Source organism: Lagopus leucura, unplaced genomic scaffold (genome assembly GCF_019238085.1).
Source record: "Lagopus leucura isolate 7727_CA_CO unplaced genomic scaffold, USGS_WTPT01 Super-Scaffold_100001, whole genome shotgun sequence".
NCBI classification, from domain to species: domain Eukaryota; kingdom Metazoa; phylum Chordata; class Aves; order Galliformes; family Phasianidae; genus Lagopus; species Lagopus leucura.
This window is the reverse complement of record NW_024962262.1, coordinates 48221200-48249057: the sequence shown is the minus strand read 5'-3', so window position 1 is coordinate 48249057 and position 27858 is coordinate 48221200. Positions and strand designations below refer to the sequence as shown.

Here is a 27858-nt window from a genome sequence, read left to right as displayed (position 1 = left end):
TTTTTTTTTTTTTTTTTTTTTTTTTTTTTACTTCTTCAAGAGTTTCCTGCTAACTTACACGTCTGTCTTCTAGTTAGGATTACCATAGAGGCATTTTTGATATCTCTTTTTGCCTGGGATGTGTAAAGTAGAATCTCGTCAGGGAGCAACTTGTGTTTTATGGTAAACACTGAACTGGTTTTAAGGATCCCCGTGTGAAGTGGGAAGTAGAGGGGATGAAACTATGTAACTGTTCCTTCTGTCTAGCTGTATGAAGTTACAAATTGAATATATAGATCTGTTGGACTGTACATATTTGGTGTAATAGAATGTGGATGGGCTTTTAAAAGGTTGTTCAATCTGACAAACCAAGCCCCTACCTTTGTTTTAATATACTTTCAAGTCATTTAAGTCAGGAAGTACAGCTAACAGTGATGCTACACAGAATAAGTCATTTTTCGAGTGAGTGAGGATGGGGGCAAAGTTGTAGCCAAGCATGATTCTTATGTATACATTTGGCAAATAAACAACTCATAAAGAACTCACATAGTTGTGGTCAGCAGTTCAGTGTCCAGATGGAGATAAGTGACAAATGGTGTTCCTGAGGGATTGGTATTGGGGCTGGTATTATATCACGTCTTTTATGCTGAAATGGGCAATGGGATTGCATGAACCTTGGTGTGATACCAAGCTGAGTAGCGCAGTTGACGTGCTGAAGGGAAGGGTTGCCGTTCAGAGGGACCTTGACAGGTGTGAGAGGTGGGCCCATGCAAACGTCATAATGCTCAACAAGTACAGGAGAGTAGGTTTAGACTAGATATTAGTAAGAACTTCTTCATCAGGAGAGTAGTGAGGCAGTGGAACAGGTTGGACAAACAATGTAGGTGCCCCATCCTTAGAGGTGCTCAAGACCAGGTTGGATGGGGCCTGGACAATCTTGTCGACATCAGAAGGGTTGGGATTAGGTGTTCATTAAGGTCCCTTCCAGCCCAACCCATTCTGTGGTTTTATGATTTAAATAATTTCAAACACTTCTGCTTAAGTTCCTCATGTGCTCACTGTTCATCAGCTTTTCGTTTTACATCCATAGAATGGATCCTTGCTGAGGAGGGTGGTTAAGGGGGAAAAAAAAAAAAAAAAAAGGCTGAGAAAAGTTGTCAAAAAAAAAAAAGGTATGTTAGCTTTTAGAAGCTGAAACAGTTTTCTACAGGCATGTTTTGTTGGAAACATCTCAAGATAGTTTCTTCCTCAGAATGAAATTGGATTGATTCAGCACAGTCTGATATGAATGGCTTATATAATTTTTTTTTATTTTTTTTTTTCAGTAGATAAGCTGTGGACTGAAAATTCTGGCTCAGACTAAAGATAATAGAAGATACTGAATGATATTTGGATAAAGTGAAGAAATTGGCTGTCTTTTGTGGCAGCTGCTTCCTGTAGGGGAGTTTTGGGTCCCTCCATTTGAGATATTGGTATGGTATGTTTAGTGAATTCAAAAGCTGGTTGTCTGAAGCTTGTGAGCATATATGAAATCATCCTGCAGTAAAGAAAGAATTAATGAATCAAGTGGTTTGCAGCACAATAGTTTTCAAATAACTATAGATGGAATCTGTAGATATTGGTTTTAAAAAAAAAAAAAGCATCCAAGCAATTTGATAACTGCAGGTGTTTGGTTTGGGCTTATTCTCTGCAGTGGTTTATGCTCTGCCTTGGAGGGTGGTTGCAAGGAGTTCCAAGGGATCTGTCTTGCTTAATATCTTTGTCATTTGATCTGGAGGTGGAAGTGTACTGAGTCTGGGGAGCAGTCAGTCTGCTCAAGGGCAGGGCTGCGTTGCAGAGGGAACTAAACAGGTTGGGGAAATGAGCTGAACGGGGCCATCATGGAATTCATCAAGGACAAATGGAAAGTCCTTCGTCTGGGACAGAATAACCGTGTGCAGAGGGTACAAGCTGGAAGCGCTAAACATGAATCAGCAGTGTACTCTGGCAACATACAGGAATGTAGTCACGAGATGGAACTGTGATTATGCCCATTTACTCAGCATTTAGTAGACCATGCCTAAAACATTGCATCAAGTTTTGCTGCCCCCTGGAAGGCTGAGAAAATGATGCATGAACTGCATGGGACCTGAGGCTCCATGGGATAATAAGTCTTCAGAGGATCGGGGCAGCCTGTTGATATCTAAGCAGAAAAGTACCAAGGAAATGGAACCAGACTCTTGAGATGCGTGACAGGAAGGGATAGTGGTTGTAAATTGAAATAGAATTTGTTATGTTTGGAATGGGCTGGTGTGTAATGACCCAAGAAAGAAAGGTACTCAGACTCTGTAAAATAGAATTGAAAGTGCTATTTATTAGAAGTAACATTATAAAGATAGAATAGTGTAGATAATCTCACACCGCTTCAGATTCTGGAAACCCTGAGTTAATGCTGCATCAAACAGGCTTTCAGTTCATATGGGACTTACTGTGCAGGCCCAGTCCATAGAAAAGGTTATTCCATTTGAGCTATTGTAGGATTTCCTTTCAAGAAAGCAACTCTATTCATAATTCCTGCTGTGACTCCATTTGTAATTTCTACTGTCAAACAAAGGATGCTCACATGAGGACCTGTTGTTACAGTCCAGATAAAGGCAAGGACCAACCACACATAATTTCCTGAGCCAAGCGGGAGTTGCTGCAGGTTCCTGTTGCACTAATCTGGCTGAAGTTGTCCTGCAGCCAGGGGTACGTGCAGCACAGGCTTTCAACTCCTCAGGTTAGCTCTAATTGCTATGTGAATTGCTGACTTCTCAGTGTGTAATGATCAAGACCACTATGATGTTCTGGCTTGCCTAAGGAGGATGTATTTTACTGTCTATTCTTACAGTGGAACAGACTTCCCTGCAGAGGCTGGGGAATCTCTGACCTTGGAGGTTTTGAAGACCAAGCTAAACAAAAGCCTAAGCAATGCGGTCGAAATTCAGTATTTGCTGTTCTTTCAACTGGAGGTTAACATAGAATGCTATCTTAAGGTCCACTCCAGCCTCATATCTTCTCTCTGGATTTTCCTCATAACTTTAAAAACTTGGTTGGAAGTCATGCATGCAATCATGCAATATCCTGAGTTGGAAGGGACCCACAAGAATTATTAAGTCTGGCTCCTGATTCCACACAGTACCACTCAAAATCCAAACCGTATGTCTGAGAATGTTGTCCAAACACTCCTTGAACTCAAGCACTCAAGGCCGTGCCCACAGCCCTGGGCATCCTGTTCCATGCCCACCGCCCTCAGGTGCAGACCTTTTCCCTGACCCCCAGCTGCCCCTCCCCTGACAGCTCCATGCTGTTCCCTTGGGCCCTGTCACCAGTCTGACAACTTTGTCACAACTGATAGAAATGTCTGTAAGGCAACAGAAATCTGGGTGCTGGTAAAATCAATGCTATAGCAGTAGTAATTTGTGTATGATTTAGGTAGAAATGGAGCTGTAATTAGATCCAGAATGCTTCCCATGTCACTCTATCACTGAAATAAGTTGATCAAGATTAAAAAAAAAAAAAAAGAAAAAAGACCTTTTTACCATTACTTGTTTCAGCATTTGTTCATAATATAGGCTTTATTTGTTCTCTTTCTTGTATCACATCTTTAATGTGAAGGGCCCTATAGCCTTTAAGTTTCCCATCTTTGCTAGCTGCTCCTAATATGACAGTAAATTGGATTGTGGTTGACATGTTAATATACAAGATGTGTTAAGTAATTCTTAACAAATGTTGTAATTAATGGTGAGCTTATGTATGTGAGGAAATATTGAGAAGCCTGAATATTGGATGTTACAGGTTTGGCAGTTCCATTCTTGCAGGAGGGAAGTAATGGTTCCTTACTGGAATCCCGTTTCCTTCTCACATGTTTGCTTTGGTGTTCTGAGTCAGTGTGTAATCTCAGACACAGAGGCAGACTACAGGTACCAGAAATTACTGTGATCTAGTGACTCCTTTGCCCCCAGCTACCTCTGTGCTTAATTCTGTGAGAGGTGGGAGAAAGCACTCAGGCTCTTGATCTTAAATGTAAGGTTGGAGGGACGGTGTGCACGTGGAACTTCTGTGTTATGGTATAGCTGCTTTTATGTTATCATACAGTAATAAGGAGGAACCTGGAAAGAGGTAGTGGCCTCGGGTTGCACAGATTAGATACTGGGGGAAAAAATTCTTTGAAGGAGCAATGAGGCAGTGGCACAAACTGCCTAGGGAGGTGGTGCAGTCACTGTCCTCGGAGGTGTTCAGAGTGGTGCTGAGGGACACGATGGGGATGGGTTGACGGTTGGTCTCAATAATCTTAGAGGTCTTTTCCAACCTTAGAGATTCTATGATTCTATACAGCTTGTCAGTTCCTTTTTAGATAGCTTAACCTGATCATGACCTACCCAGATAGCTTTGGTGAGATGTTTTCTTCCAAACTAATGAAATGATAAATAAATTGCTTGGTTTGGGGGATAACTGGTTACATCTAGTGCTGAAAGAGAGGTCATTTTTATTGACAGAGATGGGATCTTCAGAGGTGAAGTTACGCTGCTCTGTGGGTACTACTGAATGTCGTTGTCTGATGGAGAAAAGCCTGAAACAAAATCCCGTTTTATCAAGGAAAATTTGATCAGAGTTCTGGTACTTGATGAGTCCCATGAGTCCTTCCTTTGATTAAACTGAATTTCTCTAGGGAAGGAGACATGAAAATAGAGTACCAAAAAATGGAATACATTTAGCATGATTTATTTATTTGGCATGATACAAAGCATGACTTCGGTTATACTTTTAAAGTACCTACATCAGGGGAAAGATTCCATTACTGAAGGATCGTTAATCTAGCATAGTTAGCTTGAGACTAGTTGCTCGAGACATCAAAGTCGAAAAAAAGAGATTTTTTGAGTGAAGATAACTCACTGTTATCTTAGTTAAGGGGCACTCTAGTGATGTGGGGAATTCTGTGGTATTTGCCATCTTTGAAGTAGAATTAGATGTCTCTTCAGAATACATCATGTAACTAAGCCTAGGGCTTTGCGATTGTTGGCTGCAGTTGTGATCTGTGTTACATGGGGTGTCAGCTGAGATCATCGTAGCAGTTTCTGAAAGATTTTGGGCAGAAGAGATTGATTATTTTCTCCTGAGGGGTAACTGCTTCCCATGTTTTTCTCATTAACAGTTTGGGATTCATTTTTTTTCCCCAACACTGGAGTTTCATTTCGCTTCATGCTTCTTCTCTGTGTTTTATCTTCTCACAGAACTTGTTGCAGCTGTTCTTCTCCACCCAGTTTTTTTTTCCTTTTTCTGGCTTTATCAGACACTGCAGCCAGTTTTCCCCCGGGTCTGTGTTCCCACACTGCAAGTCAAAATGCTTTGCTACACAATCACTAGGTTCTGTCAGTGCTACCTCATTAGCACTACAGGTCTAACATTAAGGCTTTTGCTACCTTTTCTTGAACTTTGATTGTTGTATTTATAGGCTTTGCATAGTGGCTGATTAAGCTTTATCTTGCTGCTCTTTTCCTTGTCCTGCAGGCTTAATAGCTGTTTGCAGTGGACACTTGAGTAGCGGTTGCCTCATGAGCACAAATAGGGTGGAGATATTGCGCTCTTCCCTCACAGGGATTTTTCCCTCCAGTTGTAGTTTACTCTTAAAGAAGTTGAAAGTCTTACTGAGCAAAAAGTAGCTTAATAGTTTCCAAGTTCTGGAGTTGTTCTATGAGTGTATGCAGTTCCACCCTGATAAGTGATTAGGTGGAAAAAAGAGTGGGGGGGTGAGAAGAGGAGAGCAGAGCTGTGGCACTCAGTAGGCCGTTGTGCAGTGCTATTGCTTGAGGTTAGAGATACAGAGCAAAGCTGTAGCTTTTTGCTGGTTGTATTCCCATCTCCAGCTGGCGCTCAGATATTGGTGTCTGTATGCTATCTGCATTATTATTTTTTTTAACTATGAGAATCTCATCCTCCTGTTCTACAGAGTAAAGAACAAATCTTGTTCACTGTACGGGTTTATTAAGGTCGTTAATCAACCTGGATGCGTCTCCTATCCAGGTCTTTGCACTGCGTTGACACAATCCATTTTTGAGTTTTGTAGGCCTGTTCAATAGTGGCTCATTTCATAGAAGTGCTTGTTTAGAAAGATGATGGAAAGGGCAAACACTTATTGTCAGTTAATATTAAATGTTTTTCTATGCTTAAAGGGTTAGAATTACAGTAGGTCCAAATTCTCTGTGTACCCATCAGTTTGTGGTGCTATATGGGCAGTAAAATTAATTGCTACAGTTAGAAGTTTCTGCCTAAAATTTGAGAATTAAAGTAAGTTAGATAACGTGATAAAAATTAAGGACAGCTTGCCACTTTTCCCGTTTTCCACTGTAGGGCAGATTATCTTGTTTTTGAGGCTAGTTACAATTAATAGTGTCCGTGCAAGCTTGATGCAACAAGTCTGTAGAATTATGATCTAATTGAGGGTGTTGAAATTATAAAACATTCAAAATCACCATCATTAGAAAGAATAAAAAGCCATAATCAATTTGTGTGGCCCACAGCCAGAAAAAAAAGTTATTTTCAAACGCTGGGTTTCTACTTCACTTTCTTACTTCCTTTTCTCCTTTATTTATTTATTAAAGTAAGAGAGAAGTTTCCATGAGTGTCAGAAGCGTTGTTCTCTTTAGGTTAAAAATAATGTAAGCTAAAGCTAATAATGTAAGCTAATGTTTTTTGAGATGAGAGAATAACTTTTCTTTATTCCATGTGTTCTCAAACACTTATGAGATCTTGATTGGAAAAAAAGCAGAGTGGGACATAATTTTTCAAGCAGCATTTTGGAACCAGCAGTGAAGTATTTTGGGGGTTTAAAAAAAAAAATTACTCATGTTTAAAAGTAAAGCACCAATCTGAAGCAAATGTTTTTAATAGACATTTTAAAGCATCCTTTGATGTAACACTTGGGTTTTATTATATTTCTTGTGGTTATCTGAAATTGAATGCTATGGTGAATGGAGAGAATAACCTTTTAAAAACTTTTTTACAGAAAAGACAGGTTAAAATAAATAATTGCTATAGCTGAATTGGATAAAGGGGGAGTTCTGTAAGGTAGAATTATTGGCTGAGTATAGAATAAGCATCTGAGGAAGGTACATGAGTACCCCATGATTCATAGAATCATACAATATCCTGTATTGGAAAGGACCCACAAGGATCAAGTCTGTATTCTGGCTCCACACTGGACCACCCCAAATTGAAACCCTTGGTCTGAATGTCCCATGTTTCTTTCAAATGGGTAAAAGCAGCCTGTTAGGCATAGTATATGGCTTTCAGTTAGCTTCCCCCCCCCCCCCCGGACACCAAGATATGATTCTGTAGTTTTGTTGGAAGGATTTAGCTATTAGACAACAGCTCTAGTCAGTGCAAGCTCCCACTTTCTTTTTAGAAGAAACCTTTGAAGGTTGCATCATCTCTAAAAAGTGAGACAAATGTGGCAGTCGAATGTGTGAACTGTGTTCAGGAGGGACAACCACTTTCTTCCTTTCCCAAACTAAGCTGCGGCCTCATTGTCTGTGATGTGTATTAGAGTTAGTTACACAGTTACAACCGTGTTGTCACTTTCTGATTTGTGGCTGATATTTAAAACTGGATTGACAACCAAGTTACTAAGAGCATGCATCTGTCTTAACTAAAGGGGAAAGAGATAAGTGGATGAATGTAATGTGATAGCTATCTTTCCTAGGAAGGAGCTTTGCTGTATAAAGAAAACCAGCCTGCAGCTTAACCTGTATCTAAAGTCAGAAAAGAGACACAAACAAATTAGCAGAAGATTACACCGAACTAAGTCTGTATGTATAGATCCAAATTTGTGCTGTCGCGTGCAATAGAATTCAAATTATTTGTCCCTCACCCCTGCAGAATAGTCACACATTGGGGTATTGCAGTCTAAGTGATCTGCTGGCTCTGCTTGTTTTGTTTTAAATTGGGCATAGACTTGTGCCTGATATTGGAGTATGTGTTGTCTAAAGCTATAGAAATTAATGTTTTTAATCAGTATCAAATGGTGCTCTTATTGAGTATTGGTTCTTTGTTTTATTTAGCTTAATGTGTTGCTTATGCTTTCATATGATGAACTGGAGTGCATTCTCTAGAAATGTTTTCGATTTCAGCTAACGTGTCAACAGCAAATAAAAATTTAGCAAGCTGCCTTTTTAAAGGAATGGTAATTAAGGTTGTTAATGAAGACTGAATGTATTGCTATGTAAAAAGAGTTCAAAGTGATTCCAACACCGATGATCCTGTGATTCGTGTGATGTTCTTTACTACTTTGTATATATTCACTGTCTTGGCTCTGATGGCTCTTCCTGAGGTCTGTTGGAAAATTATCCATTTCTCTTCCTTATGGACAACTTGAAACGAAACAAAGGAATTGGCTCTGGAACTGCAAGAGGATTTAGCTGGAAAGGAAGTGCGCTGACTGGCAGTTCTGTCTCTGAGCTGCTTGCCTGACTGATGTTCACTGGCTCATGAGAGAATGATCCCTCACTTTTGCAGAGAACCTGCTAGGATGTAGGCAGAAGTTCAGGCTGGTATGTACTAACTTTTCCATCTGGGAGTGGCGGCTTTTTTTTAACCAGCTTTTATTTTTTTGAGTTCTGAACTGAGGTGTGTTTCTGGAGGCTCACCAGGCTTTTATAATCATGTGGCCAATAAAAATGGCTGTAGAATGCTGTTTCTTTTTACTGTGTACTTTTCCTTTCATAATAATGTTTTGTTATTGTATACCCAACTGCCTGGATTTCATATGCTGCTTGTTTTTCCATTGCTTGGGACAATTGAAATGGTGTGATTGTGCATTAGCAGTTAATTCACAGTCAGAGCTTTGAAACCGACTTGTCCAGTTCTAGTTGTGCTGTTTAACTGGTGGTAGTACAAATGCTGTAATTACAGTTACGTAGACAGGAGTGCATGACACTTAGCACACTGTAATTATTGGCTCATGTGGTTATAGTTCATTTGAAATGAGCTTAGTCATTAAGACAAAGGGCTAAAACTGGACTTCTGAAAACAAGACAAAATTCTAGTGTAAGTTAGGAGAGATTTATGTAATCTCATCCTACTGTAAGGAGTTTGGGCAGTGTTTCCAGAACTGGGAGAAAATTCACAGATACCAGGTTCTAGAAATACAGTTCATAAAAGGTCAGAAAATGGGTTAAGAGAAGAATTAAGTCTATATGCCAGGATATAGGAATTCCTTCCTATTGGAAAAAAGTAGTTGTCAGTGTCCAAATGAAAGGAAAAAATTTGCAAGGCCACCTTAAAAAATCAGATCTCAGTCAGAAGCTGGCCTCATAACCTCTGAACCATGGAGAATGTTTTTTATCGTTACGTGCGCAGAGCCTTGGCATATTCAGCGCTCTCGCATTACATGCAAATTTATTCTCTTGCATGCAGTTCAGGCCTGTCTAAAGATTGATGGTGACTAACGTGATTTTGGTACGATGTTCCATATTACTTTGGAGAACTGTGGGACTTAAAGTTTCTTTTGTTACTTGATGTTGATAGGCTTGTGCTTTTCTTATTTAAAGCTGAAATACGAAATGCACAAAGCAGAAACAATTAAAATATGTGTCTTTGAGGAAAACGTGTCTGCTGGTTACTTGTATATTAACTTGTGAGAAGATGGCATCTGAGCTTTGAAGAACTTTAATTTGCTATCTGTTTTGGCTTAGCTGATGTTTCCTATTCTCTTACTTCAGATATTTGTGTAGCCTCAAAAGCTGTTAATTGTTGAAAAGAGCAAAATGTGGAAATCTACTGGTAATAAAGCACGTGCAATGCAGATGTTTAATGTTAAAGAAAGCTGTGGTTTGGAGTGGGGGGAGGGGTGATGAATTTTGTTCTTTTTTTTTTTATTTTAATTTTTTACAGAGTTATGGAAGACTTAAAAATGCTCTGCATTTAAAGGTAGTACAATGAAAGCAGAAAATAAAACCCAGTATTTTTAGCATTTGCTGTTGCTTATATCACTTCCGTCAGTACTGACATACTGTTAGAAAAGAAGAAAACAGAATATGCAGACTGGAAGCTGAAAAAATTTAACCCTGCGATCATGTTACATCCTAGTAGTGAGAGTGACTGATACTGTAGGGAATTTACATGAATCTGGCAAACTGGCTTCTTAGGGGTGTGTGGAAGGATAAAGGCTGTCTGTTGGGAAACATCTGCATCCAACTAGAAGATGATACATTGGGAAGGAAAAGAGGAGACGATCATTCTTCTGGCCTTGAAATCCATGGATTTGAATCTTCATCCTTTTCCTCTGTGGACCCTAAACATGTTAGTAACACTTAAAGTTTGACTAATAACTATTATAAGCAGGCTTCAGGGCTTCAGTTGCCTGTAGGCTCAGGAAGAAATAATTTTCCTGATGCGTAATTTGGCTTCTTGGCTGCTGATTTGTGCAGTGGTGGATCATGCTGGGACAGCTGAAATGATTCCTACCCCAAATGTTATGTTTTGCCAATGTCAGAGCAGCTGCCAGGCAGGTGGCAGGAGTGAGAGAAGTGGCACAGCCAGCAGTTCTTTGGCTGCTGTGGATTATCATTCCAGAGTATGGAAGTACATCTGCTGATGTGTTAGAGACTGGCTGCAGTATTAGGTTGATCATGGAGTGTAATGGCATCGGTGCAGGCTTTGAGAAGGAGCTGCTCCAGAAGAAATTGTCAGGGACTTTGCAGAAGCGGTCGTCTTCCTCCGTAGCATGGGGGGAATGGTTCACCAAGTAAAGCATGCCCAAGTGATCTCACACTTAATTGCTTTTGGCATTGGTAATAACTTCCACTGGTGACATACATGACTTGTATAGAAAGACAGAGAAGGCTATTTTTGGACTTACACTGCAGAAGCTTGTGAACTTGCTTAGCTTAGGTACTGCAAGTGCACATAGTGAGCAACTGCTTCTAATTCTGGAACGGGTGAATACTGAGAAGGAAGCAGTGCCTGCGTTTCACTTTGAAGGAACCTTTGTCCTTTCTCTGGGCTGCATCAGGCAGTTTGAGAGCTACACACATAAGGGAATTCAGGCGATTCCTTACGACTCACTAGTGGAGCTTTTATAAAATATCATCATTTTTGCCTCGTTTGAATGAGGTGACTGGTTGCTTCATCCTGAATTGAGAGTCTGAGGAGTCGGTTGCAAAAACAAGCTTTCTTGTCAAGTGGGGTATATGCTTGTCATTTCCTTGCTTTGATGAAATCACTGATAAAATACAGAGGTTTGAAAGACAGTCTAAAACAAAGTAAAAGGTATAACCGCAGAAACATCTTCATGATCTGGTTTCAGATGCAACTGCTGTGAGATGGCCAGCAGCCAAGCTTTGCAGTGCGTCTGACTTCACCTGGCACTAACTGTCACCTGCTTTCTGAAAACATTTTCTAAACGATCCAATGATGAATGGCACCTCTATTTAACTGTGTCATCCGCTCAGAATGTTCTGTAACATCTGTTGCTTTGTTCGTAAGGTAAACCGAAGATGAAGTAACTGTGAAGTGGCTGAGAAAGTGTTTGGGGTTTGCAGAAGGGCTGCCTGAACTCAGGCTGCTTGAGCGTCAGACTTGGGCTAGATTCTGGGAGCTTCTGTATGCATTATTACAGAAGAACTGATGCCTCTCTGCTCTGTGTGTATCATATTTAAACTGGGGGGAAAAAACGGTAAGAAAATATGAAGAATGCAACAATGTTCATTTGAAAAAGTGCTTTTTTGCATTTCAAAATGATGACAGGTTATGAATGTAAAAAGCCATTTTTTACTGGTTTTTGTTTGTTCTGCCTGATGTCACTGTGAAGTTTGGTGTGTTATTATTTGTCTCTAAATCAGAAAGCTAAAAAACTAAAAGCACCCAAAAGCTCAGCTTCAGAAGTACAATGCCTTTTCTTTACTAGGAAAGAAGTGCTCTCATAGATAAGTTTTTTTATGGAACTGTTGTTAAGCTTGATTTCAATGAGACACATTTGTAAACATAATTTCATTATGGATTTCTCTCTAGTTAAAAGATGACGTTTTTTCTTCTGAGTCAGTTTGTAGCTTGGGTTTTTTGTGTGGAGGATAGGCATGGCATTTTTCTGAAATTTTGATTAACTATCACACTTCAGTTCTTAACATAACGTGTCAGAGCTTCGTTTTCTTTCTTTTTGTGCTGCAATTCTCATATAGATTTTGAGTGGTTTTTAAGGCAAAATTAAATGTCTTGTCCATTCAATTGGCAGTATGTATACGAGAATCCTCTTGTTCTTTGTTTCTAGGGTTAATCTTTAAACTGATAGATTTGCTACAGTAATTTGGGTTTTGGAAGCCCAGACCTCATTGAATTCTAGGACTTGATATTGCAACAGCTATTAAAATGATGTTTTGTTCCCATGGCTTTTTTGTTTTTGCTCTTGTTCAGTGTTCTCTATAATTCTTCTGTGTAAAAGATTGACAGAACCCCTGTTCTTAGCTTGAGGATGCCTTTTGTTTGTTCTGAAACTCATTAAGGTAACAATAATGACACATGCAAAATTGTAAGCTATTGCTGATGTGATGACTAGTACTGCTCGTGCCACGGTCAGTGCGCTGCAGAACATGCATGTTCTTCACTGCCTGAGCCTCCACTCCTTCCCCCTCAACTGGGATGAGCTGGTCTGCATCCTCAGCCCTGTGGCACTGAACTTTATAATTCTGAAGCACAGTGGCCTGAAAAATAAATGCATAATGTGTGACGGTATTTGGAGGGAGTGGCATTTTGTTTTGCTTTAAGAAAAAAAAAAAGAGAAGCAGAGATGACAGTGGCAATCTTTGCTTTATGTGAACTTTCATTTTTTGGTAGTAAGAAGGCAAAACATAGGATGGTGTATTTTTCAGGAGAATCTATCTTAAAAATGGGTGGAGCTCGGAACCCAGAACAGGATGTGCAAACATACATTTGAAAGTAATGCATGTTCCTTTTATTTTTTAAAACATCTGAGCAAAGTGGCATTGTGACCTTAAAATAATTGTATTTATTGGAACACTGAACTTCAAACTGGGAGATAAAGAGTCAAATCCCCCTTTTTGGGCTGAGATTCAACTTTCTTCTTAACACAGTGTGTTTTTGGGAGCTGGCGAACTTTTAATGTCTTCTCACTGAAATTGTCCCTCCTTTCAGAGAGAGGTGTGTTCTTACATTCCAAATGTCATCAAGCAGAATGATAAACGAGTCCTGGGGAAAAAGAAAAAGTGGTAGGGAAGGGATCAGTTGATACCACAGTATGAAAGTTTTGTGTTGTTTCAGTTTTCAGGTTTGAGGTTATAGCTGTATTTTATTTCAAAGGCTTGTGTTGTTTTTGTGTATTCTATTTGTGACTGAGGAATGAACTACTCATTGACTTTAAGCATATGGAAGCTCTCAAGCCAAACATTTCTAAGCTGTTTCAGATTCTGTGATGTCACTGTCAAGTTGGAGAGTCACAATGAGAATTAGGAAACAGTGTGAAGATTTTCCAGATGTACTGTTAAGATTTTAAGTGTACAAATGAAGCTGAAATTCCAATTGTGTCAGAATTTTCACTGGGCTTCAATGCATTGAACTTGTTTGGCTACCCAGTAATTCACACAGTTCAAATACTGACTTAGCTTAGTACAGCCAGTCTTTCTGGGGAGCCCACAATAAATTGTTAATTTTCATATCAGAAGATTGATCTGCAAAGTATGTTGCTAGATGTATGAACATCTAGGAGCTCTGAGAGTGATTAGCATCCCAGACTTGTGTTTGCTATTTTGTCAAACTCTGAATTGTTACTTTGGGTGCTTACAGCTCTATCTACAAGATGAGGTACTGCAGATTTTAGATGTATGTTGCTCTTGTTATTACTAAGGTGTTTTTCTGTTAACTGACTTCAGTTTTTTGTCTTTCTGCACAGCTTTCATCCAGTCGGATGGAATAATAGAAATGCTACGTTTTGATGAAGGAGACCTTTTGCAGGTATGTACTCAGTAACTTATCTGAATTAACAGTGCTTCATCATCTCATATTAGATAGCTACTTTCTGAAACTCACGGTAAGCAGTTTTCAGTGTTGGCAAAAATGTTTTGGCCTTCCAGGTTTATCTTCATCAGTGTGCTTTGGTGTGTCCTGAGGCTCTTGTCCCCTTGATGTTTTGTGTCAGGAAACTGGTGGAACTTATCACCAGTTCTTTCTGGCCTGTTTGTTCACATTTTATTTTTCTCCTTCTCAGAAAAACTGGGGGCTTTTCTGTGCTCAAGGTTCATCTTGAATACGGAGCTGAGATGCACAACTAGAGGAGCTGAGAAGTGTTACAGGGTTCCTTAGTGTAGAGGTAGCCTTGGGACCAATTTACCACTGGGTTTAAAGAAAGCCCAAGTCAATGCAGTGAGGAGATAGCTGCAAATACTATTTTGTCTGTTTGTCTTATGCCAAAAAAAGCTGAGGAGAATGGCAACATAGTACCTAGAAAATATGTAACGTTAAAAGAACATGTGCTGAAATTGTGATACTATGGTAGATGTTGGGATGAAAGTCATGGCAGTATGGCTTAGCACTTCTTTGAGTTGCTGAGTTCAGAACTTGTATTGACTAGAATTTCATGTGTGCACTAGGGATGTATGTTGAGAATATTTTTTGTTCAAATTCCTGGATGTTGTTAGCTCCAATAGGTGAGAGGAGAAAGAGAAGATGAGAAAAAAAGCAAACAGTTGTTCAGTCAGTTAGAACACTTGTCAGGTGACTGTTTAGCTTCATTAGTTACCAATGCAGTATTTGCTTTACAATTTCTACCTCCCGTTTAGTCTGGTAGAGTCTACAAATGTGAAGGGTATATAGTTCTGGGCTCACTGTACAATACAATTATTGTTCTAGATATAGGAGATATATTCCCCTACCCCTGCCTACCTTCCTAGGCTGTTTTTTCTTCTTGATCTTTAACAGAAGAATAACTTATTTCAGGTTTTAAAGTCATGCTCTACAAGGATAAGAACCCTCACAATGATCTAAGCAATTGAAAGGTTGTTAGGGTAGAATCGTTAGGTCCTGATTGGATTCCATGATCTTTCAGGTCTTTTCCAACCTGAGTGATTCTATGTTTCCCTTATTGGATACATATGTAGCTTACTTACTGACATACAGAATAGAGCAGGGGAAGATTTCCATATATTGGCTGCGGTCTGAATTATTGCATGTTAGACTCAGGAGATTTCTTCAGCTTGCTTGGAAATACCACTTACCAGAATAAATAGGAGAAAAAAATGACTAGATTTAGCTCTTCTGTTCCATACTCAATTAGAATATATTTTGCTTGAGAAGAAGCGTTTAATAAGAATGACTGACCAAATCAATTGAGCCAAGGTGTCAGCACAGTTTTTGAGATGGAAAGGATGTGGATGAGTTCAGATATCTACATTTACTCCTTTTTAACTAATTAAAACCAATCTGACAAACCTAAAAATTTTTCAGTTACTTTAGCATTCAACTTCTGTTGCTCTCAGGAATAGAAAGTAACAGTACTGCTGTGAAACACCTCAATAATGAACAAAGTAAAAAAACCAAAACCAAACAAAATGGATTGTTAATCATTCTGATGTTGTTACAGACGTGACAGTGAAAAAATGGTTTAAATATGATGATGGGACAAAGTCAAACACTCCTGGATGTTGCTCTCTAATCTTTGGGTAGTGTTTGGCTGCTTCTTTTCTTAACATGTTGCTGAATTATTTTAAAATACAACAAGATAGACAAAAATTGTTAATAATTGCTTTATATGCTAGGTGTTATGATATTAAGATCTTATCATTCTTAGGGTAAAAACACGTAATTGAAGCCAGTTCCTTTTAATCGGAGTGGTACAGCATGTTTACTCTGGCTTACAATTTATTTACTGTTCTGTCAGTTTTTATGTGGTGACCTCTTGTGATTACTGAGTGCAATTAAAAAACAAAACAGCAGAGCAGATATGTTGTTGTAAAAACAAATTTGTATCTTGTGAAAGAGCACAAATCCTTACGTATGTAAATAAACAAATTGCAAAATCACGATGGAAATGTCATTAATGCTAGTAGATAACTGTAGCAAAGTCTCGGCTTCTGGGTTTAGACTTTCAGTATATGGATTAGAAAGTGTGCTCCACATAGAATTAGAGAATCATTTAGGTTGGATAAGACCTTCAACATCACCTAGTTCAACCATCAATGTGACCTACCGAGTTCTGTTACTAAACCATGTCCCTTAGTGCCACGTCCACACGTCTCTTAAATACCTCCAGGACTCCATCACTTCCCTGGGCAGCCCATTCCAATGGCTAACCATCCTTTCTGTGAAGAAATTCTTTCTGATACCCAATCTAAACCTCCCCTGGCACAACTTGAGGCTGTTTCCTCACATCCTATCACTTTTCACCTGAGAAAAGAGACTGACACGCTCCTTTCAACAACCTCCTTTCAAGTAGTTGTAGAAAGCAATGAGGTCTCCTGTCAGCCTCCCCTTCTCCAGACTAAACAGCCCCAGTTCTACCCTCAGCTGCTCTTCATCTGTCTTGTCTTCTAGTCTCTGCCAGCTTTCTTGTTCTCCTCTGAATGTGTTCCAGCAACTCTATGTCCTTCTTGAGGGGTCCAAAACTGAACGCAGTATTTGAGGTGAACACGATACTGCACCATATAGCTTTTCCCTCTGTCTTAACAGAGCGAGAATTTTATTCCTTAGCATGTATGCTTAAATGGAAGGTTTATATCTGAATAAATCTGTTACTTCTGCCTATGAATTTAAACAGCATTTTCCAGTTTTATATTTGAGCTCTCCTGCAGAATTTCACCTTGTCAGTCTCAGGCCCACTTCTCTGTGCCTCATCCAAACCTGACAGATGCTTCCAGCCTCTCTGACAATGATGTCATCTGTGAATATTAGGAGTGCTGAAAGAATTATTAAAAGTAACAGTTGTGGAAGGATAAGCTACATTAAGCTAACACACGCTTACTTTCTGAGGATTTTCTTTTGAAAAGTAGACAGTGACGTAAAATCAATGCTTCAGAATTTGCTTTTGCTTCATAGAAGACTGTTTCCCAGGTCTGCCTATTTATTGTGAGAGCTCTAGCCATAAACATCTCAAGTTTCTAGCGCAGTACAGTTGGTGATCTTCCATTCAGACTAAGTGTTTGAAAAGTACTTCTTTTGATGTACTAGTATTCCTTAACTAGCCTAGTCCTACAAATTTCAGACACATTTTCTAATGTGAAATACTTCAATTGTTATAATTTCTCATGCTGTGTTAATCTTAAGTGCATGAAGTGCTTTTCTTACAGGCTAACTCCTAGAATTTTTTTTTTTTTACTGCTATTTATTGCTTATTGAAGAAACACTGGAATAGAAATAGAAAACTGTGAGTTTGTATAGGTAATATATATTTGCTGTCTTTGGGAAACTGCTGTAAACTGTTATTCACAAATGTTGGTAAGTAGAACTATAACCATCCTTAAAATCAAATGGGAGAAGTCTTAATATGACTTGCAGTGGCTTTACAGTGAGAAAGCTGAACGCTAAGGGATTGTGTTACATGCATGGGAGTAAGCATTGCAATCTCTAGCTGAAGGAATTTTAGTATTGTCTGCACAATCTGTACTTCATTCTTTATGTCATGGTAAATTTAGGAGTGTCTTTACACCAGTGGCAACCGTAACTTGTTTCAGGGCATGAAGTTGAGAAGTGTTTCTACCTCAAATTTTTGTACTGTTTGTTGACTTAAAAATGACTTTGACGTGATCTGTAGCAATATTCACATTTCATGTATTTATAGCCATTAATATTCATGTTGCAAACTGCTAAGATACAAACCACGTAAGTGGGCAGGAAAAACGTGGAAAACTGCCTGGGCCATTGACCTGTATGGGTGTAATCTACAGTACAAAGTTCACCTGGCAGTCAGTTACATGTGATGTCCCCTGGAGCTTGATATTGAGGTCAGCATGGCTTGACGTCTTCATCAGTCTGGATGATGGGGAGGAGAGCTCTCTCACAGAGTTTGTAGATGCTGCCAAATTGGGCAAAGTAGTTGGTAGATGGGAAGGCAAGGCTTCTGCTCAAAGGGACTTACACCTGGGACAGAATAACTCCATGCAACACAGCTGTCTGGGTGCTGGCTGGCTAGAAAGCAGCGCAGCAGAAAAGATCTGGGGTGTCTTGGACAACAAGCTGAAGAGAAAGAAGTTGGCCTTGTGTAGTAGGTAGTGAAGAAAGCCACCTGCCTACTGGTCGGTATGAACAAAAGTGAGGCCAGATAAAGGAAGTGATTTCCCTTGCTCTTTACACAAAGGCAGTATGCAGTTGATGGAATAGACTTCACAGTATGCACTGTGGAAATTTAAGAGGCATTGGATGCAGATTGCAGCGTGGGAAACTGTGGAATAATGTAAAAAAAAACAACCTGTGGGTAATCAAACACTGAACCAGGTTATTTATAAAAGTTGGAGAACTGCTGTCTTGGGAGACGATAGTACTCAGTAGCACAGATCTGTGAGTGACCTGCTCTAACTGGAGCTCTGTACTGAGGTTTGGACTAGATGGCCTCTGGAACTCCTTTACAGTGTGTAAGGTATTTTCTCACTTCTTTGCCACTGCTTGTGAGCTGCTCAAGTCTCTCTGCACCTTAAAAGCTGCAGTTGCTTCTTGTGCAGGAAGAATTTCCTCCCCCAGGCTTTAGAATCATTAATTGATGCCCAGGAGTAGGTGACTGTTGCAAAGCCAGAGTCCACAGCATATATTGCATCAGCTGAAGTCAACTGATGTTTTTGTTTCCTTATGTGAGTTTGTGTCATGAAAGTGTGTAGCAAGAATGACTCAGTCCACTTTCAGCTACCTCCCAGATTACAGCAGTCTTTTTTTCATTACCTCAAGCAAGATATTAATGATTAATTTTGCTTATTTTAATTATCCTCCGTCTGAACATAGAGTTGATGATGAATGAAGCAGTGGACTGAAGTAGACATCTATATCAGTTTTGTAGCTTTCTCAACATTTTGTTGCTAATGGCACGTAGCTTTTCTACAAGTGGGGAACTTGCTGCAGTATAAATAATATTTAGAACATTTATAGAAGGTGAGAACCAGAAGAGTGTAGGAATACAGAAAGTTTGGGTTGTTGAGAATTTCATTAATGTTTAAGAAATGTACTTGGTGCCAATAAACCTCAAGTGGTGGTTAAAATCTTTTTCTGGTTTCCCCCCGCTACACCCCACCCCTTTCACCCTTTTTAAACCTTGTTTAAGACACTAGTGGTTTGAGTTGTCTAAACATGGGTAACCAGCGCTTACTGAGAAGCTCTGGACTACCAAAGACATCTACATGGACCTGGCAGGTATGGCACAGGACAGAGGAGAGACAGTTTGCCAGCAGTCACATTGCCATGGACAGTTGATCTCAAGTGGCAACGGAGGCCTATGTTTAGATAACTGAATGTAGTGTTAGTTAATGTGACCTCTTACAAAAAATAAAGATTAGCTATTATAACAAACTGGTGAGATATTAAGATTAAAGTAAGTGTTGCTTGGGACTTTTTTGTTGCTTTTCTGGCTGAAGTTAACATTAATGTCTAGAGTGACATTTGGAGTGTAAGGTCTGGGGTTTTTTTTTTTGTTTGTTTTTTGTCCAGGATCATTCCAAAGCTGTTGCTGAGTTAGTGGAGTATACTTTCAGGTATAGATTGTCTATGTAAAATCTTTCTTGAGGGTGCAAACCCCCAGGGCAAGTTGTTTAAAGTATTGAAACCAATGCAGAAGGCTTTTGCATTTTTCTGAAGTATCTCCAAGACTTGAATGCAAGCATTTGGGGTAGGAGGATTTCTAAGCACATGGTACTGACAGAAAGGGCGATCTTTCTCTCCCTTGCTTCACTATCCCCCTCAGTTGTATATTTCTACTTCTTTTCTTATGCTGACCTTATTTTTGTGGCTGTTAGGCACTTAGCTGAATTGCGAAACTGTTCCAATTGAAATTTTCCCCTCGTAACTTAGCTTATAACTCTTGAAATACTAACAGTGTTCACAAGCAGCCTTTTTGCTCATCTGTATCAAGCTTGTAATTGCAAGGTAGTATTTGTTATTACATAGTATTTCTGTACAGAAAAGTTGTAATAATACTTTCCTGTAAATTATGTTTTTCTAATATTGCTGTATTACAAATGTATATTCTACACTGGAAAATAACCTGTATTTATTAAAAGCTTTTTTTTTAGTTCTCTTTACCTGATAAACCATTGATGTTCAGCAAAACTTGCACTTTATACTGCAGATTGATCAATACACACTTCTTAGTTCTTGGTATTCGTTTGATAGGTGGAAAAAGGATATAGTCACAGTGGAAAACACTGTTGTGAAACTATAATTCTACTTGATGGTCAAGTAAAAGTAATTTGAAACACGTAACTGAACACATTCATATGTCTTTGTTTATCGTGAGACTATGAAGGCTGACATGCAATAAAAAATGAGCGATAATTATAGAAACTGCCACATGAGATTTATTTTTGGTTTAGTTCCATGATGCTATGGTTGAGCTGCTGAGTTTCCTGTGCTCTTTGCTCTTGACTGACCCTGATTTCAAACCTCCCAAAAGTCATTTTATTTGTCATTTTGCTTTGTATTTAACAGACATCTGTAACCACAAACAGGCTTTTCTTCATAAGCAAGTCTTCAGTAGGTTTTTACTTTGTTTTTAGAATTTGCCAAAGTGATTTGTGATTTTAAACTCAACGTACAGGCATTAGGCTAATATTTTCCCTGCAAGTCTGTAATTACAGAATACAAGAGTGTAAACTTGTGTGCAGGATCATCCAGATAATTTAACTCCCAACAGCTCTAGCCGTGCAGTAGTTCAGCTATTGTTAATGATGTGTATTTCTGTTCATTCCTGTATTTTCTGGAGTTAAGTTTGGTCTCCACTGCTTTCTGTTCAAAAGTTGGTCTGAGTAGGCTCTTACACTAAGGCTAATGTTAGGGCATGTTGACTGCTAGTCAGAGTATTTATAAGAGTAGGTAGCAAACAACTTTTCCTACCAAATAGCTTAAAATGTAATAATTTGCTCTTTTGCTAGAGCCAAAGCTAGTTGTCAAGGATGGGACAGTGTTGATAGCAACTATTTTGATTGCCTTGTCATAGGATCCAGACCTGTTGGCTCTGTCATCTGCCAGGTAACCGCTGGTAATTTAATGATGTGCCTTAGTTATGATTCTCTGAATAAAAATCAATTACTGAAAGGAAGATTGTACTTGATTGTAGTGGATGTTGCACTGTCAAGGGTGGTGGTAAGGAATTCAGAATGATTTATATCTGTGAACTTCGGGTTGTAGTTTGGCTGTCTGACTACTTGTGAAGAACTTTGTCTCAGCAATTATTGGTTGTCTCTTTCCAGTAGGTCACTGGTACCAATGCGTAGTGTGGAAGAATGAAACTAGTGAAATTTGGAGAATAGTCATAAATGTCTGTACTGTATTAACTTGAGTCTTACTGGAAATGCAAAATTATGAGCAGCAAAAAAAAAAAAAATTAAGAGGTTGAACTCAAGGCTTGTCAGTGTATGAGCTTAGCTAGGAAAAAAATTGCAAGTTGAAATATTTTACTTAAAAAAAAAAAAAAAAAAAAAAAAAAAAAAAAAGCATTAAAAAAGCATTAAAAAAAGCCCCAACAACAAAAAGAAATGTGCTGTTTTCCTAATTATGGTACAAATATAATAAGCTTGAGTGAAAGCTTCCCAATTTGTTGATTTTTGAATTATAATAAAATTGGTAGTACAGATCAACTTATGTTGTCTCTTAGAATTCTGTTTTGAGGAAAAACTGCCCTGATTATGCTGTGCTTCAAAGCATAATTTCTTGTGAACCCCTTCCTCCTGCCATGTCCTTGCCAGGGAGTCTGCCTGTCTCTCCCAGAGACTTTAAAAGCAGAAAGATAATTGATTCTCTGGTCATTAAAATCAAATCCTCAGGTTATCTTGGTTTTTAAATGGTAAGTAAATTCACTTCCAGCTTTTTTAGTTTGATATCAGTTGTAGGTTTATTAAACCAAATAATTTGATCTTAAATCTGAAATATTACTTACATTTCCAGTCTAGAATTGATCCCTTGTTGTGAATTGAACCTATTTTTCTAAGTAAACGATTCAATAGTAATAATTACTGAAAAAAAAAAATGACTAAATTCAACAAACTGTCTTCAAAAAAAAAAAAAAAAGTTCTTGTAGGGATTTTCACATTTGAAGTAAAGATTTGTTTATTTTTTCTTAACGAAACTTTTTTTTTTCTTAGCAAAGGACAGAAAATATAACTTGTAGATGAATTAGAAGTCAATGAAATGCCCAGCCAAGGGAGTTGATTTTTAGTTCTTAAATGCAAAATGAAGAATTATCATTCACCCTGTGAAAAAAACTTCCTTTTAGTAGTGTTATGAATGGTGTCATTTGAGTCAATATATATACCATGGACTTTGTCAGAATGGTAGCCTTCTTTTCCTGTTGCAGAAGATTAAAGTTCTTGATCTTGGCCTTGAGGTGCTTTTAAGAGTAGGAATGAAATCCTGCATCTGATCATCAAACCGGAGATCAAAAGAGGATTTAACAAATGCACGTGTCTGAATGTGTCAAAGAGGACATTCCATACAGAACCTTCTTGACTGGGATTTCTTAAGGAAGGGCAAACTAGTTGGAATTTCTTAGACAACCTTACCTCCTTCTTTTCGGATGGTTAACTGTAGTGTCCAGCAGAGGGATAGTAAAGGTATCAATAATAGAGGCTGGGAGATCATTAGCAGAGGAGATGAAGTTTCCTGATTAAATAGAAGTTATAATGTTCTTTGTTTTCTAGTTAAATAACACCAGTAGGATTATTACTTGGCTGATACTTGTTTTATACGTTTTTCTTTCTAATTTGTTTCTTGTGTCTCTGGTAGCTCTTTGTATTGCTCCCTATAACATTATAATCTTTTCAGCTTTAAGTTACTGCTTGTCTCACAGCTTGTAGCAGGTTCTATCACTTGAACTGTCTTCAGTTCTTGTCTGGAGCTGAATGGTCTTTGGATAGAAGCTGCTGGCTTAATTTCTACAAGTAGTTATAAAAAAGCTGCTATACATTTTCTCTTCTGATCAGAACTTCCTCTTTTGTTGTTCAAAATATGGTCAATAGCTTGTTAGAGATGTTGACTTTTTTGCCCTCACAGGAAATATAATGCTGTCAGATCCTTCAATTTATTTATTTATTTATTTATTTTTACAGACTGAGACAACTATAGGCCTCAGTTCATATCAACAGAAAAGGTAAGCAGAGTTTTCTGAAAGTTTAATACAGCCATGCTATTGTGAGATTGTTGATATTTTTTGCAAGAATAAAAAAGCTTAGTATTAGAAAAAAAATCAAATACAAATTTTGTAGATTTGAATATTGTTATTATATAGAGAAAATAAAATGTGGAACTTTTTCTAATTTTGATTTTTGAACTTTTATCAATAGAAAATTATTTTGCTTATTTATATCATTTTTATGTTCTTTGAATGTGTGAGAAAGAACAAGCTTTTTATAGGAAAAATAGGAAATGTTTCACCTGATTTATGTGAATTTGATAACAATTTTCTGCTAACAAACAAGAGCCTTGACTATTACACTAAAAATACCTACTGCTACTGTGTGAATAGTGGTGATGTGAGTATTGTGCAGGCTTGGGCAGCTAAATTACTTAGCATAAGAAATAAATTGCAGAATCCATCAAGTTGAATTCTTTAATCCACTTAGTAATATATACCACAGGATAATTCTGTGCAAGTAACAAGGGAATAGATTTTTGTAGGTTTCTGTATTGTTTCACTGACTGTTTTAAGGAGTGGATTTGTTTACATGCTGCAAAAGCTTTTTTGCAACATAGGAACCCTTTTGAAAAACAGCTTTATGATGTTGCTTTCAATAGTTTTCCTTTAGTTTTTGTTTTTTTGGCTTTTTTTCCTCCCTCGCGTGGAACTGTGTAGTATATGAGGAGCGAAAGGTGTCCTTTTTTCTTCCTAATCCCTAGTTCTTTTTCTGAAGACTCCTCAGATAGTTCTTTGCCTTCAATGGAACACAGATCACTGTATGTGTATGTTTGTATTGCCTAAATGTGAGCTTAAGAGCATCTTTTTGCAAGAAGTCTTGAAAAATCTCTGGGGTGAAAAACAAACTCTTCTCATTTTGTACTTAAAAAGGCTTCGTCCCTGTTGATATCATCTTGCTGCCCATCTCTGTTACTTCCTGATTAGATACTTACCTAAATATTGTGAGGTGAATCTGAATTATATGGAAATACCATATGTTTTGGCTTACCTAGTGTTAAGTTTCTAATACTCGATGAACAGCTTAGCAAGGGCAAAGAGCGAATGTGAAAATGCTGAAGAATCTCTGAGGATGTAGCAGGTTTTTCATGCTGGGTGAAATTAAAATAAATCTATTTTATCTTTTGATAATGTAAACAAGAAGAGTTAATATTACGTATTGAAATAAGGCAGCTACTGCATAGTTTAATCTGAAGCTTCAGCCAGTTTGTATATTATGGTAATGTGAATTTTGTCAAACTTGTATTCTAGCAACTTCAATTTGCTTTTTAATTAAGGAAGTGTAGCTTAGTCATGCTGCATAAAACTTGAAAACTCTTGTTGCTTTACCTTCCCTGCTCCTTCCCACCTCTCCTCCCCTCCCCACCCTCAGCACAGAAGGCTTCTCTCTGCCACTCACCACTTCTGCCTGTTTATTTCTCAACTGTGAAGACTCCACATTTTCCACTTAGTGATGTACATGTATGTGCTGCAGCATGTCAGTCGGACTGCAAGTATGCAAACAGGAATACATAAAGGAATAATGATGGAACTTCAAAGGCCCAATTTCGTCTCATGTTGAATCAGACTTTTTGGAGATTGTTTAAATAATTGTCTCAATGGCAACAAGAAAGTGCTGCTTTTATTGGGATGTATGGATTGTGTTTGACTTCTTTGTCCCCTAGAAAACACAGAAATTTTATGGCCCTTGAGAGAGAGGCTCAGGCCATGGATTAGTTCAAGTTTTTTGTTTTGTTTTAATTTCTCATCTGAGAAAATTTCTATCTGTGTTGGAAGTTTGTGTTTTAGAGTGTATTCTAATAAAAACAATGGGCTTACAGATATGAAAAACTTTCTAGTTTGAGAATTGTAGAAGAAATTCTAGAAAGCATTCAAATGATGTCTGTGAAGACTTCATCTCTGGAAGGCAAGACATGTGCGGAGTGGCTGAGGTCCCTCTTTGTGCTGGGAGCAGAGGAGCTGAGGGGAGGCCTGATGGCGGCTGCAGCTCCTCACAGGGAGCGGAGGGGCAGCGCTGAGCTCTGCTCTGTGTGACAGCGACAGGGCCCGAGGGAACGGCATGGAGCTGTCAGGGGAGGGCAGCTGGGGTCAGGGAAAGGGGCTGCACCACAGGGCGGTGGGCGGGGAACGGGATGCACAGGGCTGTGGGCACGGCACCCAGTGCTGGAGTTCAAGGAGCGTTTGGACACTGCTGTCAGATATAGGGTTTGATTTTGGGGTAGTCTTGTGTGGAGCCAGGATTCAACAATTCTTGCTGCGTCCTTTCTAACTCAGGATATTCTGTGAAATATACAGCGTGTTCTACTTCATATCAGTGGCTTATTTGGTTCAGTCACAATGCAATAAAAACATAAAGACTCGCACTGCATACCTTTCAGTGGTGTATTACAAGGTAAATACTCGGTTTGCCTCCTGTCTCTGTTTCTCTCCCTGGCTTTGTGGCTACTGTTTTTCTGCACATATTTCTTTCTAAGTGATTGTGTAAAATGCCATTGCTAGAAACTGAGTGTCTCATCCACATGCTTAACTTCTCTAGATGACTTGTTGATCATTGTGTTTATTAGAGACTGTAATACCTCTTTCCTGATATAGCTTGCAGATATTTCTTTCCTATCTACATAATTTATTCAATTCTTTGATCTGCTTTTTAATGCTAAGTGGGAGGGGAGAACTGAACAAGTCATTTAATTTTTGTTTTGTTCTTGTCTGTGATTGGACTACAGTACATCAATTCAGTTGATTCTGTTCTCTCCTTATGCTTTCCCCACACAACCCCTGAGAAAGTAAAAGTAAACTTTGAAGTTTTAACATTCGATATAATGAGCACATTATCATGATGAAGGGTTAATACTGGCATAAATAAGTCAACCACTGCCTACATGCGGTTTATTAAAAACCTTTATTGCTAGTGTTTTTATTCATCTGCACTTACAGTTGTCACTGATGCCAGGTATTTAATGGAGCAAATATTTTGTGGGAGCTGATTTTCTCACTGAGACTACATTTAATACTCTTATTTCTAAAATTGTTTTAGGTATAAAAATTTAAATACATTTTCTGATGTTTGCAGCGCATCCTTATTTTTTTTAATACTTGAAGGTCACGAATGTGACCAGGGAAATGTGATTGGTTACTTACTCTAGCCTAAAACATTTCATCTTTAAGGTGGCTCTTTCAAGGATATTCTGCCATGAAAAAAAAAAAGTACCCATTGTGATATATTTGACTCTGCCACTTTAAAAACTAATATGGCTAATTTTGGAGACATTTTCATTTTATTTTGTGCCAACAGAAAGAATAGAGTAGTGGCTTTCTGAGAGTTTAAGTGCTACTAAAGCAATGAGATCTCTTTCGGTTTGATGCTTTAATGCTCATGTGTTTATTTCTTTATATTGTTGATTTATGGCACAGGAAAAGAAGTAAAACTCTTTATACGAATGTTAAAGTAATATGGGAAAGATGCATGTAGATATAATCCTTAGATCTGAGTTTTCCACAGTAGCAATTAAAGATGGTACAGATAAGATTCCACAGAGCACAAGCATCTTCCAGGAATCCCAGAATGGTGAAGGGAGAACACAGAAAGACAGTTACTACCAAACTTTGCAGAACTCTTTAAAGATGTTGTCCATCTCCAAATGCAGAAGTGCATGGATGATGTAAAATTGAATGCCTATCATACTGCGATAAGCGGCAGCATTTCTTTAAAATGTTTTTCAAAATGTTCTTAAGTAGCAGGATGTCTTGATACTGGTGGACGTCCGTCTTCCCATGCAGTGATATTTTAAGCATCTTTAGTATTTGCTTCTGGGAATAACCTTATTGGGACTTTAAGTTGCACTTCTGTGGATCACATTTTGTAGTATGTTGTGTCTATGTTCTACTGATAAAGTAGTTATTTAAGTACTTGAGGAAAATGCTCTCTCACACTGATGACAGAATGGAGGTACAGCAAGGGAAATGGTTGTGTCCAGGACTGCATGTAGTTCAGTCTGAAGTCTCACTTTTAAAGTCAGAATTCTTGGAGAAGAGTAGAAGCATAGGGACCATCCTTGAGGCAGTACCACATACAAGCCTTTCCTAAAACTTCAGAGATTCAGATGATTTCTGGCTAATTGTTGGTCTGCTGGAGCTTGCTTGCTGGCAGATGTCAGTAGGTCTTTCTCATTCAAATGCATCTTTTTTTTTTTCATGTTCTTCTTGACCTTGAAGATTAGAAAACTTGAAGGGGCAGGGAAAGAAAAATGTGTAATTCTGATGCAAGCCTGGGAAGCCTAGAGCTCCTCATGCATATGTAATTATTAACTTAAATGTCATTACACTGTAAAGTTGCCCAACCCATGGGTGTATCCAGCCTCCTGTGAGCAATTGCCCAGCAGAACAGGCGTTATCATCATCCTGTAAGTCTGCAGCAAATTGGGCCTTTCAGTAGGCAAAGTCTTGGAATTCAGTATTGCTCATTCCTATTTGAGCCTTATTGTATATGTTATTTATAGTACAGTTGATGTTTGCTATGATGTAGCTGCCTTTACTAACCT

At 38.4% G+C, this 27858-nt stretch overlaps 1 protein-coding gene across 1 annotated transcript in view; it reads left to right on the top strand.

The window, feature by feature from the left end:
• The window catches only part of TMEM131 (transmembrane protein 131), a 92918-nt gene that overhangs the window by 6494 nt on the left and 58566 nt on the right, over positions 1-27858 (top strand). Inside the window, exons 2-3 of the mRNA XM_042866787.1 lie at positions 13898-13959; positions 23238-23278. Coding sequence (XP_042722721.1) covers positions 13898-13959; positions 23238-23278 — 103 coding nt within the window. The remainder of the gene's footprint in view (positions 1-13897; positions 13960-23237; positions 23279-27858) is intronic.